This window comes from Aegilops tauschii, chromosome 7 (assembly GCF_002575655.3).
Source record: "Aegilops tauschii subsp. strangulata cultivar AL8/78 chromosome 7, Aet v6.0, whole genome shotgun sequence".
In the NCBI taxonomy this organism is placed as follows: domain Eukaryota; kingdom Viridiplantae; phylum Streptophyta; class Magnoliopsida; order Poales; family Poaceae; genus Aegilops; species Aegilops tauschii.
Window position 1 is genome coordinate 529,603,610 of NC_053041.3, and position 17,197 is coordinate 529,620,806.

Genomic DNA, 17,197 nt, shown 5'->3' on the forward strand with positions numbered 1-17,197 from the left:
ATACGGAGCAAAATGAGTGAATCTACACTCTAAAATATGTCTATATACATCCGTATGTGGTAGTCCATTTGAAATCTCTACAAAGACAAATATTTAAGAACGGAGGGAGTAGCTTATTGGTGGTATAGCGAGAAATGATGACATTCAAGATGGTACTAAGTTTGAACTATGAAGTACAATGGAGCATCTACCTTAATGGCGGAACAATCAGAAATGATGACCTGGTTTATCTCCTTTTTTTTCTTGGCTGCAGACTTGTAGTGATATGGTTAATTACCAGGCTACCCCTGGCCTTTGTTTCCTCTTCAACTCCGGAAAAGCTTTGGGCCCAGTTTGGAATGTCGTTTCTTCTTTGAATACCCTTGTAAAAAATACAGGCCACTGTCCGTCGTTTTCGTTTCCGCCCGCAAATCGTTCCTGGCCGGTAAGATACACCCGTAAAAAAAATAGATCTATATTTATTTACATCGATTCCAAGCGCGGCCTTGGATGAAAAGCTGGGCCATAGGACTTTTCTCTAAATATCAGAAATGACAACATTCACGCAAATGTTACGGTGTCATCTGATTCCTGAACAATAGTCCTAGCCCGGGCTGTTTCAGCCTACAAGGAAAGGAAACAAAAAGTGAGTATCAAAGATGAGTTCACTCCGAGTTCATCGTGGACAACATAGTAAAATCAGGTTTGCTATTTCACATCTAGATGTAAAATAGCTATCTCACATCTAAGTCTAGAGCCATTAGATTATACTCCCTCCGTTCCTAAATACTTGTCTTTCTAGGCATTTCAACAAGTGACTACATACGGAGTAAAATGAGTGAATCTACACTTTAATATGTCTACATACATCCGTATGTGATATTCATTTGAAATGCCTAAAAAGACAAGTATTTAGGAACGGAAGGAGTATGTCTTTAATATTCGTGCAAAAGGCCATGATCTGGATGCTGCGCTCGCTCGGCGGCGCGTTGTCTCAGGCGTTGCATGTGTCCAGGTCCTTGCTAGTGCTAGGTCGGGCGTTGTTGGTTTTTCCAAGTCTATGCTACTCAAGGTCGTTGCTACTGCGAGGTTGATTGCCTTTTTTTTCATTTCTTTCACAAGTCTGTGCTACACTCAGTCCTAGTTCTTCTCATTTTTCTACACTCTTATTTGATACCTAGTATTTGTTTTCATTTTATTTTCCTTTTTTGTTTTCCTTTTTCTATTTTATTGTTTGTTTTAAATTATAAAGTATTTTATATTCATGATTTTTTTGTTTTATTTATATTTTCTATTTCCATTTTTCTTTTTCCCTTTATTCTTTATTTATTCGTTTAAATTCATGAACTTGTTTTTACTCTGTCATATGTTCGTTTGAAATGTCGTGCAAATCTTGATTGCGGGTTATTTTTTCACGTGCGCTTTGTGTCGAATCTGTGTTTGGTGTCTACTTGTCAACCGGTTCGCGCGCGTGTCCTTTGTTGGACCGTTTTTTGCCACGCGGTCAGAGGTCCCGTTTTGGATTGGTTTGCTAATTATCATCTAAATGCGAGTTAACAATGTTTCATCTAACTAAGATACACATACTTTCGAGTCATGCTCGTCGTCCTTGCGTCATATTTTTTTGGTTTGTCCCTCGTGAAGTAGTGAGAGCCGATATGACATTTTTCTACTGAACCGTTATTATGTTTTGTGTATTGTTTTTTTATGGGCTTAGCTTTTTTGTGTAGGGACATGTGTGTTTTCATTCTCTGTTTTCTATTATTTTTTGTTTGACCGTGTAGCTAGAGTGGAGTGTAACTAGATTTTTCGTTTTCGGATCTGCTAAATCTAATCTAGATAAAATTTAGCTCATCTAAATTTAATGTTTGCACAAATTGAATCATGTACGTCCGTGTCAGCTTGTTCTTTTTTGTCACGCGTCCTCTTATCCCATTTGTTTTGTGTCGTCATGTTCTCGCATTTATTTTTCACAGGGGCGTATATATGTTGTCATTTGGGGGGCTCGACTATGAAGCTTATCCCCCATCTTCTCACTGACCGACATTTGACCCCGGTTATTTTGCATGTGTTTTATTTTCATTCAGTTATAGGTCCATCCTTGACATACAACTGGCATGTAGTTTGTTTCATCCTAGTTACAAGTCGACCATTGACTCGCAACTAGGCTCGTAGTTTCATAGTTGTCTCAAGTGCAACTCTCGCAACTGAAGCATGTGTTTTTGTTTTTCATCTCAGTTGCAGGTCCACCATTGACATGCAATCGGACATGTAGTTTGTCTCATCCTAGTTGCAAGTCGACCCTTGACTCGTAACTAGGCTCATAGTTTCGTAGTTGTCTCATTTGCAAGTCCACTCTTGACTCGTAATTGGGCTCGTAGTTGTCAGACTTGTAGAGCCCACCCTCGACCCGCAACTGGAGCATGTATTTTGTTTTTTCATCCTAGTTGCAAGTCGATCCTTGACTCACAACTAGGCCATAGCTTGTTTCATCCCGGTTGCAAGTCGACCCTTGACTCGCAACTGGCTCGTAGTTTCGTAGTTGTCCCAGGTGCAAGTCCATCTTGACTCACAACTGGGCTCGTAGTTGTCCAAGTTGCAAGCCCACCCTCTACTCACAACTAGAGCATGTGTTTTGTTTTTTTATCCCAGTTGCAAGTCTACCTTTTGATTGCAACTTCCTCATAGCTTGTTTCCTCCCAGTTGCGAGTCAACCTTTAACTCGCAACTGGGCTTGTAGTTTCGTAGTTGTCCCAGTTGCAGGTCCACCCTTGACTCGCAATTGGTCTCGTACTTGTCCGAGTTGCAAGTCCACCCTCTGAGTTGCAAGCGCACCCTTTGACCCGTAACTGGGCATGTGTTTTGTCTTTCATCTCATTTGCAAGTCCACCATTGACTCACATCTGGGACTGTAGTTTGTTTCGTCCTAGTTGCAAGTCGACCCTTGACTCGCAACTGAACTTGTAGTTTCATAGTTATCCTAGTTGCAAGTTCACCTTTGACTCGCAATTGGGCTCATAGTTCTCCTAGTTGCAAGCTCACCCTTGACTTGCAACCAGCCATCTGTTTTGTTTTTCATCCCAGTTGCAAGTCTAGCCTTGACTCGCAATTGGGACTGTAGTTTGTTTCATCTTAGTTGCACGTTGTCTGGTCATGAGAAGGATAGGCTCGGCCCCTTTTTTCGTTTGTTTGTTTATGGGGCTTGGCAAAGATTTGTTTTTTCATTCGTTTGTTTCACAAATGAAGAGTTGGCTGATCGACTCTCCTCTCACTATCTATCATTACTCTCTCTTTCATCTACCGTTCTCCTTTCTTTATTATCATTTTTTTTGCTCTATTGTCTCTATATAACTTTTCTTTTTGTGCGAGTTCATTTTATTCCTTTTTATTTTTTCATTTTATCTTTTATTTTTCCCTTTTCAAATTCATGAATAAGATTAGTGTGAATATTTTTTATAAATTTTGGAAAAAGTTTAAGTATGTGAAAAAATCTAAATTCGAAAATATTTGCCATCCCAATTTGTTTTTCGTTTCAGTTGCAAATCCACCCTTGACTCGCAACTGTGGCCTAAACTTTTTTTCTCAGTTGTAAGTTCACCCTCGACTCGCAACTGGGGCTCGATCTTTTTTTTGTCTCAGTCGCAATTCCACCCTCGACTCGTAATTGTGGCTCATCCTTTTTTTGTACCAATTGCATGTCCACCTTTGACTCGCAACTCGGGTCCAGATTTTTTTTGTCCAGTTGCAACTCCACGCTCGACTCGCAACTGAGGTTCGACCTTTTTTTGTCCCAGTTGCAAGTCCACCATCAACTCGCAACTGGGGCCCGGCCTTTTTTTCTTCCAGTTGCAAGTCCAGCCTCGACTCGCAACTGGGCCCCAACATTGTTTTGTTCCAGTTGCAACCCACCCTCAACTTGTAACTGGGACAAGACTTTTTTTGTCCTAGTTACAAGTCCATCCTCAACTCGCAACTAGGGTACGACTTTTTTGTCCTAGTGGCAAGTCCACTCTCCACTCACAACTAGGGTCTGACCTTTTTTGTCCCAGTTGCAAGTCCACCCTCGACTCGCAACTGGGACCCAACCTTTCTTGTCAGAGTTGCAAATCCACCATCGACTTGCAACTTGGACCGAGGTTTTTTACTTCCAACTGCAAGTCCATCCTCGACTCGCAACTGAGGTCAGACCTTTTTGGTCCCAGATGCAAGTCCACTCTCGACTCGTAACTAGGCCCCGACATTTTTTTGTCCCAGTTGCAAGTCCATCATCGGCTCGCAACGGCGGGCCAACGTTTTTTTAGTAGTTGCAAGTCCAACACGACTCGCAACTGGGGCTCGGCCTTTTTTAGTCCCAATTCTGAGTCCGCCGTCAACTCGCAACTAGGGGTCCGACATTTTTCTATCCCAGTTGCAAGCCTATCCTCGACAGCGAGCAAACCGCAGACGAGTTGACCCAAGTAGTTAGGATACTTTTTTTTCTTCATGTTTTTTCTTTTTTCTTTTATCATTTTGTCTTCACTAGTTTTCCTTTCTTTTTAGTTTTACTATTTTTCAAAAGTTGATCTCTTTTGTCATTTTTATTTTATCTTTTCTTTTTCTGATTCTTTTTTTTGTTTTTTCGTAAATTTAAAAGTTTCACAAAATGTTCCAAATTCGTAAATTTGTTCAAGTTTCCAGAATTGTTCGTGTCTATCAATTTTTTTTTGGAAATTCTAAAATGCATTCATATTTTTCAAAAATTGTTCACAAGTTATAAAAAAGTTTGAAACAAAAAATTGTTTGCAATTTTCAAAAACTGTTTGAAAAGTGTACGCATTTTTTTAAATCACATTTTTTTAAAACGTTTGAAGCTTTGCAAAAGTATTCTTCTTTCTAAAAAATGTTTCTCAATTTTTAAATTTTTGTTCTCTTTTTTGCAAAAACATATCTCAAATTTGAAAATTGTTCGACTCAATTAAAAATCACAATTTCATGAAATGTTTGAATTTTTGAATTGTTCAATCTGCGGCGGAATAGTCTTTAGTATTTCACGGTGGGAAGGAGTAACTAACGCGCTATAGGTCTAGTGGCTAACTACAGAAGTGCCTTTGTCAAAGGTCTTGTGTTCGATTGTGAGTGATCACTTTTTTTTTTTGAATTTTGTAAGTTGCACTATCCACCATCGTGCGCCGCGTGACAGTCAAACACATCTCCCAGCAGCTGCACAACCTAACAAAAAAGCTGAGACAAACAAACATGCCCGAGAGAAACAAAAAAGGAAAAAACAAACAAAAGTGGCCACATAAAAAAAAGATGCTACTTAGATGTGAGATATTATTTCACATCTAGATGAGATATAGACAGAGCATACACATCATCCCAGCACAGCATGACGGGCTGGTGAGGCAAGCAAGGCCATGTATGGTGGTGGTGATGCAGATTCAGTCATACCAGACTTTGTTATCATACCAACTTTACCAAGCAATCTAAAAGGCTAATGATCGATATGGATATGTCCGTGGAAAGTAAGTTCAGCGGAAACAAGAACTGCATTTCATTTATCTTGTCACAGAGCATAAAAGGCAGTAATTTACAAAGACTACTAATGCTGCATCCATCGGTGCATCCCTTTTCCCGTTGGTCCCACACTGCTACGGCTATGCCCTGCCCTGCTGTCTAAGGCTCTAAGCTGGTGCTTCCCAGGAGCAATTTTATGAAGCTTAAATTTTACTCCCTCCGTTTCAAAATATAAGTCTTTCTAGAGATTTCAATAGATGACTACATACGGAGCAAAATGAATGAATCAACACTCTAAAATATGTCTACATACATCCGTATGTTGTACTCCATTTGAAATGTCTAAAAAGACTTATATTTCGGAACGGAGGGAGTAGTAGATAATACTACCATACCATCCAATTTCATCAACAGAGACCACGGGCCTACCTCTTTATCCCAGTTGGTATGAAGCATCATCACAAGCAGAGCTATTATTTGCACTACCATGGCACATATGATTCCCAGCCAAAGCCCCTGCCACAGAAAGGAGGCTCATGCTAGAATTCAGGCAGAACCCGCACAACGTATCCTCCCAGAATTGCATAAAACATACAGTACAACTTACCTTACCACCGATCTTCAGAACAAATGCAAAAATAACAGCTGAAGGGATACCGAAAGCATAGTAAGCACATAGGTTGATGAATGAGCATACTTTCTGCCAGCCACACCCTCTAGCGGCACCTTCAGAGCAATAAACAATAAACAAATAAATTTGGCAAATGTTACCCAAGATCAGTAATAATGCTCGCAAAGAGCTACACAGGGTAGATTATTCCACATATGAAGGCAAAGCTAATGTTAAAGGGGTGGGCATTTGAAGCATATTCAACTAAAAATAACCCCAAACTACTAATGTTTCCGACGAGCTACAGGGATATACCATTTCTCATAAAAAGAAAATATTAAAGAGGTGGCCATCTGAAGCATATATTAAATAAAAGATAAACCTACTAATTTTTAAGTGGAAAAAAGCTACAAGGACCATGGCCCGTGTTGGTACTGTTTAAGAGATCTTTTACAGTACATCAGATCAATATTGACCGTCTATTTATGTGTTTGGATGGCCGGCGGTGCGGGGCGGCTGCGCCGTCGAAGATACAGGGGCGGCGACAGATGGCCGGGAGACGGAGCGCCGGAGCGGACGGCCGCCGAACTGCTGGGGCGGCTGTTTCCAACGAGGAATGAGACGAGCGGACGGCGGCCGGGCTGCTGGGGCGGCTACGTCCAAGGAACAATGAGACGAAGCGGACGGCGGCCGGGCTGCTGGGGCGGCTACGTCCAAGGAAGAATGAGACGAGCGGACGGTCGCCAGACTGCTGTGGCGGCTGCGTCCAAGAAACAATGAGACGGAGCGGGCAGCCGACGTCGGGCTGCTGGGCGGCTGCGTCCAAACAATGACGAACAATTCTGATACGGGGCTTGAATTTGATGCTATGAATCATTACAGTTATAACATCAAGAAAGGACAAACCAATTATATAATGACCATTACTACCCTCTATCAACAAAATATCCTAAAGAAAAAAAATCAGGGATCAATAATGACCATTGGATCAATTATATACTACCCACTATTTTTAGTAGTATGACTAGCAAGATGCCTGTGCATTTCATGGAACATTAAGATGCATTTTTTACAAAACACCTTTTATGATTGACCCATGCAGGAGTAATCCCATGTGTAAAAACTAATGATATCTCGAGAATTTTATCGGAAAAATGGTATCTCGAGAATTTCATCGAAAAAAATGATATCTCGAGAAAGATGAGAGATAAGGTGAGGAGGAGTGGGGCGTGGTGGTGACTGGTGGTTGGACTGGGCGGAGGCATGGGAATGGATGGCGCCGGCAGCGGCCACCATACCAGATTGTTTCAGAGATTTCCTTTTTTAATTGCTCAGCAATGAAGTTGTGGGAGATAAGGATGAACGAGGCAAAGCCTTATCTGTAAATATGAAGAGAGGTGTGGGTATCTTTTATAAAATTGTCATAATTTGCTTTCTATCCGTCAGATATAGATCGGACGGTCTATTGGCAGGTACACCATTATTATCAACTCGGTTTTTTATATTTTTAGTAGTATGATGTATTGTAAAAAGTCTCCTGTTTAAGCCCAGCGTTTAAGAGGGAAGAAGTAGTGCTGTTCAAGGCCCGAAGTTTAAGAGGAAAGAGCCCATGTTGGCACTGCGCAAATGACACTGTACTACCTGAGGATTAATTTATGATCCCGTGTTGGCACTGTGCACGTGCGATCCTACTACGTGATGAGGACCAATTTTAATTCAGCTTCTACATGTGCCAAAAAGGACCATCGTAGAGCTGGCGCGTATGATATATACACATATGATGTCATTGACGTGTAATGTGATGAGGTGATTCACATCTAAAAGCTTTCTGTTTGGGATACCGTGTTCAGGTGATGTGATCAGACACAGATGTCCTCCTGTGCAAGCAAGAGGCAAGAGCAGTGCATTTCTGTGGCAAAGTGCCAACCGTACTATAGGAATAAATTGAAAATACAGAGATTGTCCTCCCATTTTTGTTAAGTCACTGTTCCTTTTTGTCCAGTAGTTTAAGCAAGCTGTTACCAATTGATCTGTTTAAATTGATCTGGTGGCTTGCATCCATTTGATCTGTTAATATGTTCTGAACATCTAAACCACCAGTTTGTTTCTTTGCACAAGTGCATGTTCTAAAATGTGACGGCATGCCCACAATGCACTCAATTGTTTAGTTTTTACTTCATGGCAGACTGTTGAAGATGTTGGATACACATTTCAAAGAAAATGATGTGTCTTGGCGCAGGCAAGTAGCCATAAGAAAGGAAGCTACTTCAGGCAACTTGAGCACCTGAAGCATACCTAGTGTCTCTACGGCTTTTTAGAGCAGCAACCACCAGGAATTCTTGCACACAATCTAAACGCCCCAGCATGTATGGCGGCTGGTAAAGGACACAGATGATGAAGATGTACACTGTTGGGGGCTGCTACAGTGATGTGGAGTGCACGAGTTGGCCAGAAAAGAATACACCGTGGAACTGCCACAGCCTCAGGATCAGGAGATATCCAGGAGGGTCGGGGAGTGCCAAACTTAAGCCTTAAGCCGCACAAGCTCTTGGGGCGCAATACAAGACAGAGCACGAGATCTTTATCGCCTCAGGCGCGTGCTTGTATATGAAGCCTGAGGAGAGGAACATTTAAAGCCAAGGCAGGCGCTAGTGCAGTTGCCAATTGGTGCGCCTGGATAAGAGGAAAACAGTCTGTCTCAGAAGGATCAAGAACTTGAAGGAGCTTGGGGGGCCTTGAAGAATCAACGCGTGCATCCACAGGTAAGATCGAGCTTCTCTACATGTGCTTGTTTTCTGTTTTCTCTTCCCAAAACAATTTCGATGGCATGCAGTTCTGTTGAATTTAGAGTTTGCAAGCTGAAATTCTGCGTATTCAGGTATGGAGATGCTGGCGGGCGTGCAAGACGGCCTGAACATAGAGCAAGAGTATGTCAATGCGATGCGCACGCAGTCTAACATGCGCTTCTTATCAAACAAGGAAGAGATGGAAGCCCTTCTTCAGCCTCAGCAAGATCTCATCCTTCCAATGCTTCACAACATGAGGCGGAGAAAATCTGCTGAAATTGAGCTCGCAATGACTGGTTACTTTGATGCCAGTGCCGAGGCCTCAGAGATCTGCAAGCAGCTACTGAGGAACATCAAGAACACTGAAAGCAACTACCAATCAATGGACAGCTTCCTTGCAAGCATAGGCTGTACTACTGCCACTAGTAGTACCTCCCTTGCACTGGAAACAATCCCGGGTAGAAGCAACCCTTTCAGCACCACCACAAGGAGCAATTTCAGACAGATTCATGACAGGTACTCCTCCGTGCTCCAGACCATCAAATCAAGTCACAGGAAAGTGGCAAAGAAGCTCAAGATAGTGAAAATCATCAAGAAGCTCTCAAGGACTTGCCTCGTCATTGCCGGTGGTGCGGTTGCCATCGGGATTGCAGCACACCTGCTGGTCTTTAGCCTTCTGGTTGGATCTGCGCTCATGGGGCTCTGCCCTATTGCGCTCAAGAGAAGGGTCACAAGGCTGAAACGTTCCAAGACAAAGTCTTTGCAGCAGTTGCAGGAGCAACTCGATACTGCCGCAAAGGGCACATATGTTCTTGGCAGGGACTTCGATACGGTGAGCCAACTTGCCGTGCGCCTCTCTGACGGTATTGAGCGGGAGAATGCAATGGCAACATATTGCATGGAGATGGTGGATGAGAAGTATCCGGTGCAGGAGATGGTGGTGGAGCTGAGGAGGAGTTGTTCTAGCTCTAGGAGATTGGCCATGGAGCTAGAAGAGCACGTGGGCCTGTGCCTTGCTACAATCCATAGAGCTAGACTTTTGGTGATCGAAGAGATCTCCAAGCAAGCTTGAATACAGTTGCCTGTTTAGTTAGTGTGGACATTATGTTTAGGAGTACTTCAGAAATGTTTATACTTTTTGTTAGACCGTGGAGGGAATTTGCACTTCAATACATTAGGATAGAAAATTAGGGCGATTTAGCTTCATCCAAAGAAGGAAAAGGAAGAAAAAACAAAAATAACGGACTATTTGTGAGAGTTTGAGCAAAACTAGAAATATCAACTGCAATTTCTTGCAGGGAAATTGATGCTTTCTTGTACAATCAGTGTATATATGAAAACATTCTGAGATTATTTCTGAAATAGTACAAGCAAGTAAAAAACTTCAACCTATCCTCAAATATTCTGTTTCTAAACAGTTGTTAGCAATTTATGTTCAATGTCTGTTCATGATTGAAGTTCAATATGATGGCTACTATTCGAAGGTAACATGCTTGAGGCAAACCAAACAGCATTAATATTGACAGAAAATGGTCAAGAGACTATGCAATATGATATTTTGTTTACACATGAGGCTTCAGGCTTCCTCAGAACGGAGAAAACTGCTGTATTTTAGACACATAAAATTAATATTAGGATGTGTATTTAGGTCATACCTGATAGTGTGCATTGTATGCCATCCATGAAGTTAGAAGTGGCGAGAATTGGCATCATTATGGATACATACTTTACTATCTCTTCTTCATTGCTGTACAAATAACCCCACACATCTCGTACAGAAACTGTGATGATAACTACAAGAAGGCCTTCTGCTAGGCACATGATTCCTGAAATAAGAACTGATAGACGTGCTGCTTGTGAATTCCCGGCGCCTAATTCATTGGACACTCTAATACTGCGTACAAACATAAATCATGAATTCAAACTGGTTAAGTACAAGTTTGAGATGTTAATTCTTACAAAATGAAAGGAACAGAGTGGAATTCTGAATTTGTGTTCCTCTGACCTTATTGCACTGCTGAGGCCGCTTGGAATTGTATAAACCATCCACATTGTGTTTAGGCTAGAAAAATTAAACATAGTTAGTGGTTTACATGATCAAGCATCTGAAAGCATGATATGTCAAGCTAGCTACCATTGTACTGTACTTCGTGATTATCACAAGAAATGGGAAAGGGAAGGTGTATAACACCATGCTACTGCAGTACTGCCACGTGATTTGAGTATATCAGGCAGGTAACTAGTCTTGTTACAGAACAACAATGTTGGATATACCAAAAATCATCTGGTTGTCCAAAATTCTGAGTACTGTAATGCAAGAGAGTGTTTCTAGTCCTGCTTCCTTACCTGATGGATAAAATTGAAGTTTCCAGTTTTGGATTTGGAAGAAAACCTGCAAGGAGAACCACCATCTCGAATGCCCAGTACTCCAAGCTGAACTATATTGCAATGCAAACAACAAGTTCCACGAAGAAAAAAAGGTGGTAAACCACATATCATTTTTCACCCAGCTGTAAAGACATGCTATTGCGGAGATACTTATCAGTAAGACAGTTTTTTGGCCGTTGCTCATATCAGGCTTACCAAGTCATAAATGTCGATGGAATGGCCAGGCTTAAAAACAAGTTCACATCCTTTAACACCGCCCTTGACCATCCATGCCAACTCCTTCTGCCAGTTTCAGAGAATTTAACATACAGTGCTAGCAATATCACATTGAACCAGTAAGATACCGAGGTTGCCAGGGCTGCACCTCTGTAGCCAAGACCGGAATTTTGAACAAGGAACCAGCACAGCAGAATGTGGAATATCAGCGTCACCCCAGAACAAACTACCAGTGGGTGGACAATATTTTGGGCCTGCAGGAACTTGGTAAGGCACCGGAGCAAGCCGTATGCGAAAAGACCAGGAATCAACAACCGGGCATAGGTTCCAGCTCCATATGATATCTCTGGATTTTGACCAAGAGCAGTAAGAATTTGGCCAGTGAAAGCCAATACAAAGGCCAGAGGAACGCTTGAAAGCATAAGGACGAAGATAGCCCTCTGAGCATGCGTCCCCAGCATATCATATTGTTTTGCCCCATATGATTGTCCGCACAATGTGTCGAGTGCGCTTCCCATTCCCAGCTGGCGCATTGCAACGACATGAACAGGTGAAAATTTTCATCAAATCTAATTGCAACTGAAAGTAGGCATCATCTGATAGTGTTAGAAGAAAAATTTTATGCCTGCTGGTCACATAAGCATACTAATTTTCTGATAATTTTGCTCACAATGCATTAAAAACTACTAGCTCCTAGATGCTCGCTTTGCATTTCATATCCACTCGCTCTTCCTTTCAACTTCGGAAACAATTTCAGCTCTGGAAACAATTTTGTCATGCTTCACAAGTAGGACACGGGCTTTACCAGGACGCTGAAGCCGGTGACGTTGGCGAAGGAGGAGGCGACGGAGGCGGCGGAGAGGGGGAGCTCGCCGAGGTGGCCGGCGAACATGACGGAAACCACCTGCAGGCTGTACTGCAGCAGGCTGCACGCCACCAGCGGCGCCGCGAGCCCCACCTGCCGCCGCACCTCGTTCCGCGCCGCCGGCGCCGGAGCGCGGGGGAGGAGGAGAGGCGCTGAGGAGGCCGTCATGGCTGCCGAGCTCGCCTCGCCTCGTCCGCCCATTCCACCCACGCTGGCCTTTGAGCTTTGACGAGCTGAAGGGAGGGGAAGACGCTGACGGGGCGCGCTGGTCGCTGTCGCGGCAATGACGCGCGGCGGCGCAGGCGATGAAAGGGGACAAGAAATATGGGCCACGCTAGAGTTTGATAGGCCCAATTTGGGGGTCTTGGGCTGATTCGATTAGGACTGGGTTTCTTTCTCCCCAAAGCTAAAATGGTGTGATTCTAAAAAAAAAAGAGCTAATAATGGTGTGAGTTGGTTGGGAGAGCAACTAGTTAACGAGCGCTTGTAACGAGCGGTTCAGGAGCGTTCCGCGCGTGACAAGTGTCGCGCGCGGAGCGTTCCCGCAAGGGAAAACCAGCTAGCGCGGTTGGTTCCTGGTTTTCCCATTCCAGTTTGTGGTTTCGTGCGTATTGCAGTTTGACCCTCGAATTACCAGAATTTTTCGTTTTCCCTTTCCGCGCGATAACACAAAGAAAATACCAGCTGGCATGATTGGTTCCCTGTTTTCCTTTTTCGTTTCCCTTTTTGTTCCCATTATATTTCTGGGTAATGGAGATTTATGGGGTAGTTACGGGCGGGGACTGCCAACACTATCAAATGTGACCTTTCAAGTAAGGAAAAAACAGCAACTTTTTCATGCAAAATGGCAGTCTTGAGAATCGTTCAATCTTGTGAATTCTGTATAGGCTCAGGTGTATACTAGCAGAGGCACAGGTCTATAACTTTACTAAATTGTCCGTTGTGCTGTGACACGACACCTCCGGCGCGAGGGAACCTCCTACTCGCCTTCGGCTCGTTTAATTTTCATAAACATCTTGAAGGGGGGCATAGGTTGAAGTGTGTTTCGGTCGTGCAGCGTGCTGGTTCGTGCGGCGCGTTGTCCGTCGTGCTGTGACACGGCGCCTCCGGCGCGAGGGAACCTCCTGCTCGCCTTCGGCTCATTTAATTTTCATAAACATCTTGAAGGGGGGCATAGGTCGAAGTGTGTTTCGGTCGTGCAGCGTGCTGGTTCGTGCGGCGCGTTGTCCGTCGTGCTGTGACACGGCGCCTCCGGCATGAGGGAACCTCTTGCTCGCCTTTGGCTCGTTTAATTTTCATAAACATCTTGAAGGGGAGCATAGGTCGAAGTGTGTTTCGGTCGTGCATCGTGCTGGTTCGTGCGGCGCGTTGTCCGTCGTGCTGTCACACGGCGCCTCCGACGCAAGGGAACCTCCTGCTCGCCTTCGGCTCGTTTAATTTTCATAAACATCTTGAAAGAGGGGCATAGGTCGAAGTGTGTTTCGGTCGTGCAGCGTGCTGGTTCGTGCGGCGCGTTGTCCGTCATGCTGTGATGTTCGTGCGACGTGCTGGTTCGTGCGACGCGTTGTCCGTCGTGCTGTGACACGGCGCCTCCGGCGCTTGGGAACGCCCTGCTCGCTTTTGGCTCGTTTAATTTTTATACAGCAGGTCATGCAAAAGGCAAGCTCCTTTGCTTGGAAAGGCACGGGTTTGAAGCATGTGCAGTCACGTCTGCGTAAGAGCTAGCCATGGTTGAGGCTCCACAGGTATGTGCGTGCATGCACATGTGTGGATCCTACGAAGGCATTTGTATGTTGCCTCCGGAGGCACGGGTTTGAAGCATGTGCAGTCACGTGTGCATAGGAGCTAGCCATGGTTGAGGCTCTAGAGGTATGTGCGTGCATGCACATGTGTGTATTGTCCGGAGGCATGGGGCCTTTGTCGCTTCCGGAGGCGCGTGTGTGAATCATCTGCAGTCACGTGTGCGTAGCAGCTAGCCACGGTTGAGGCGCTCTTGGTATGTGTGTGTGTGGATATTGTCCGGGGCCATGGTGACCCAGGCTTTGGTGGCACAGGGCCATGTCGCCTCTGGAGGCATGGGAGGGTGGTCTCCAGAGTCATGTGTAGGAGTTCGTTTTGGGAGTCACTGCTGTCGTACAAATAAGAAGAGGCACTGTTGTTTATAGTGTACTGGCACTCTCTGATGATGTTCTCTTTTCAACATGAACACGCAATTTCTAACTGCATTACATACAAATGTGAGTTATTGATAAACTGTTTTGTCACGTCTTGATAGAATTAGCCTCGTGGGCTAAATCAAAAGTTTTAGTCTTCATTCTTTCTGAAGGTCTTGCTAATCTCGTCACCCATTTCACTAGCTTTGACTTGATTCATCTCGCTACGTAAAAGAATGTACATTGCCTCTGCCCTCCAGTCTTCGACCTCATCCTATGAAATTTTACCGAGAAGAGAAGTATATTATTAGAGTTGGTGCATAAAAGTTGTATATAAGTACATATATATATAGACTTACTGTCAAATCTTCCAGGTCTTCGATGAACTTTTCACCATTGTAGAGGAATGCAAGCTTTAAAACATCAAATGGTGATTCGCCCTTTTCTACCACTGGAACATCTTGCATGGTATGAATCTGCCATCTTGTATTCTTTGGATTCATTATTTGTCCAAGTATGGTGTTGAAGACTTCTTTAATCTTAGGTACCTGGGAATTGCATTTTGTAATTGTTTTAATACTGCAACTTGTAAAACTTAAAAAAATTGTTATGTACAAATGCTTACGATTGCCAACTTATGAGCGTGATATTCCTGAAACTGTGTTTCTTTTTCTTTTTCAGCGTCTTCATGTTCCTGAAGAACTCGATATGCTTCATGTGGATCCAATTCATCCAGGTCTATCTTTTCTTTCTCAAATTCCTCTGGAGTCGCTTCTCGAGGATCAATAATGTGAACTTTGTGTTTATATTTGTCCAGCATATATAGTACGTAGCGGTCATCCTTCTCCATTGGAATGAATATCCGCGTACAAAATACTTGTTGCTTTCCTGACAGTTTAATATAAAGTAATTTGATAGAACACATATTTTGTGATTTTGTCGTGGAGGAAAGGGATGTTACCATGTTTGCTGTTGAGAGCTTTTTTCATTGATTTTCTTTGAGATACATGGGAACCAGCTGATTCTTTGTTTTTTGCAATTCACTTTTAAATTTTGGAATAGTAGTTTTGTGTTTCTTTAATTTCAGTATATGCTGCAAACAATAATTATGATGAAAAAAACTGTTAGAAAAAAGAGCTGTGTAACAATATAAAAAGAGTAGGTGTTGCAATATAGACAAGATTTTGCTTTTTAAAAGATTTACCTCTGCAAAGTTTGGGCCTAATATTACTCTGTCACTCTCTTTTGAATCTTGTCTGCTTTCCCAGATTTCTGCTATATCATCGAGCACCCTCTTTTCCATATGATGTGATATGTTCGTCTGTGCTGGTCTTGGACCAAATACTGCCTTCAGTCGGGCTCCAGTAAGTTGCGTGCTTTCACTCTCTCTACGGATGCGTCTAAATATAGTTTTGCTGCGACAGGGAGATAAAATAATTTTGGAGGTCAGGGTCAGTGAGAAACAGATTTTTACATTATTTTTGGCCTCGGTCCAACTATTTTGAGGTGCAATAGAAAACAACTCATTTTTGAATTCCTCCTGCCAGCTGTCGCTCATGACTAGTTGGAAGAGGTCAGACGCCTCCTTTGTGTGTTGGAAGCAATGTGAATGTTTTGGGTATGGATTGGTGCTTCGTCCTTTTTTCCTTTTTGTTTCATCTGTTTCTGTCAGTGAAAGCAGATATGTAATATGTAAGCTCTCGTGATACCAAAGACATTGGTCAACCATGGGCAAAAAGAAGAAGATAATCAGAAACATTTTTCTTACCTTTGTTGGTGGAAAAGAACTTTGAAGTTTCTGGCTTGAATTCTTTGATTCTTCCAGGTAGTTGCTCGCACTTTACTTGGTTTGTTTCACCAAATATGGCTGTAAAAAGGAACTCTGGTTTCCACTCGGCATCTACCTTGCTATGTTGTATGAAGGTCATCAGATATTCTTTTATTTTTCTTTGATGAGATAATTGAAGTATTCAAGGAGTGCTGCTTCTAAAAATAAAATTGTTGCTCTCGTACTATTCACTTACATGGAAATCCTCATCATCTTTTATGAGATCAATGCCATTCCAGTCTTTTGCAAATTGAACCATGAAGTGTCCGCATTGGGTACCGTGTTGTTTTGGCACGCAAACTCTGTTAGGTGTTTCTGCTATCCTCGACCAGTTTGGTTCACTGTTGGCTCGTAGTTCCGCTTCGTCGTAATGCTTCTTCATGAGTGCGTGCATCATTTTAATCTGTGATCACGGTTTGGTTTTATTGTTGGATTTTGCCATTAAGAAAGGGAATGCAAGAATTGGAAAACCAATTAGAAAACCAAGGTTGAATTGACGTACCAGTTCTGGGTGATCCTTATGGTGTTTTTTCCATGTATTTTTTCCTCCTCTGTGTCTGTAATTCAATGAGTCAAGTATGTCGATGGAGCTCGTGTACTTGTTGAGCACGTACAATGTGAAGTGTTTAGCTGTGTTGTGAGGTATCATAATCTGCAGTGTTTGGAGACAGAGTGAGTTAAAGTTCATTCTTGTCAGGAGAATTAAATGACATGTAAATGTGCAATCTACAGGAAGAATGAATTATGTTTGTATATTTCTATTAACTTACCAGCTTTTTCTTTAAAAGTTCTTTCCCTGTTGCAAGGGGTGCAAACTGTTTCAATGCTTCATCCTCACTGAATTCTACTAGTCCTCCTTCTTCTCCAGTATTAACA

At 42.9% G+C, this 17,197-nt stretch overlaps 2 protein-coding genes across 3 annotated transcripts; one reads left to right on the forward strand and one right to left on the reverse strand.

Annotated features, from left to right (window-relative positions):
- Positions 1–116: 116 nt before the first annotated feature.
- LOC109773561 (protein DETOXIFICATION 16) lies at positions 117–12,671 on the reverse strand. Of its 2 annotated transcripts, XM_020332252.4 has the most exons (8): positions 12,281–12,661; positions 11,455–11,999; positions 11,218–11,304; positions 10,877–10,933; positions 10,527–10,765; positions 6,083–6,201; positions 5,905–5,991; positions 117–603 (listed from the first exon to the last, which is right to left on the reverse strand). In XM_020332252.4, exons 1-8 carry the CDS (start codon positions 12,539–12,541, stop codon positions 541–543), a joined length of 1,458 nt encoding a protein of 485 aa, XP_020187841.1. In that variant the 5' UTR covers positions 12,542–12,661; the 3' UTR covers positions 117–540. The 2 variants fall into 2 exon arrangements, with proteins under 2 accessions (XP_020187841.1, XP_020187840.1); XM_020332251.4 differs by lacking the exon at positions 117–603 and having other exon boundaries at positions 5,489–5,991; positions 12,281–12,671.
- On the forward strand, positions 6,222–10,193 carry LOC109773562 (UPF0496 protein At1g20180). The gene is made up of 2 exons (XM_020332253.3): positions 6,222–8,847; positions 8,964–10,193. Exon 2 carries the CDS (start codon positions 8,966–8,968, stop codon positions 9,941–9,943), a length of 978 nt encoding a protein of 325 aa, XP_020187842.1. The 5' UTR covers positions 6,222–8,847; positions 8,964–8,965; the 3' UTR covers positions 9,944–10,193.
- Positions 12,672–17,197: the final 4,526 nt, after the last annotated feature.

What these genes read in the sequence shown, in the direction of transcription:
- LOC109773562 (XM_020332253.3), top strand. Translation starts at nt 8,966, where the DNA reads ATGGAGATGCTGGCGGGCGTGCAAGACGGCCTGAACATAGAGCAAGAG.
- LOC109773561 (XM_020332251.4), bottom strand. Translation starts at nt 12,541, where the DNA reads ATGGGCGGACGAGGCGAGGCGAGCTCGGCAGCCATGACGGCCTCCTCA. An exon ending in GGCCTCAGCAGTGCAATAAG is followed by an intron (nt 10,766 to 10,876) that starts GTCAGAGGAACA and finishes GTTTGTACGCAG; the next exon opens with TATTAGAGTGTCCAATGAAT. An exon ending in TTCTGAAGATCGGTGGTAAG is followed by an intron (nt 5,992 to 6,082) that starts GTAAGTTGTACT and finishes TTTCTGTGGCAG; the next exon opens with GGGCTTTGGCTGGGAATCAT.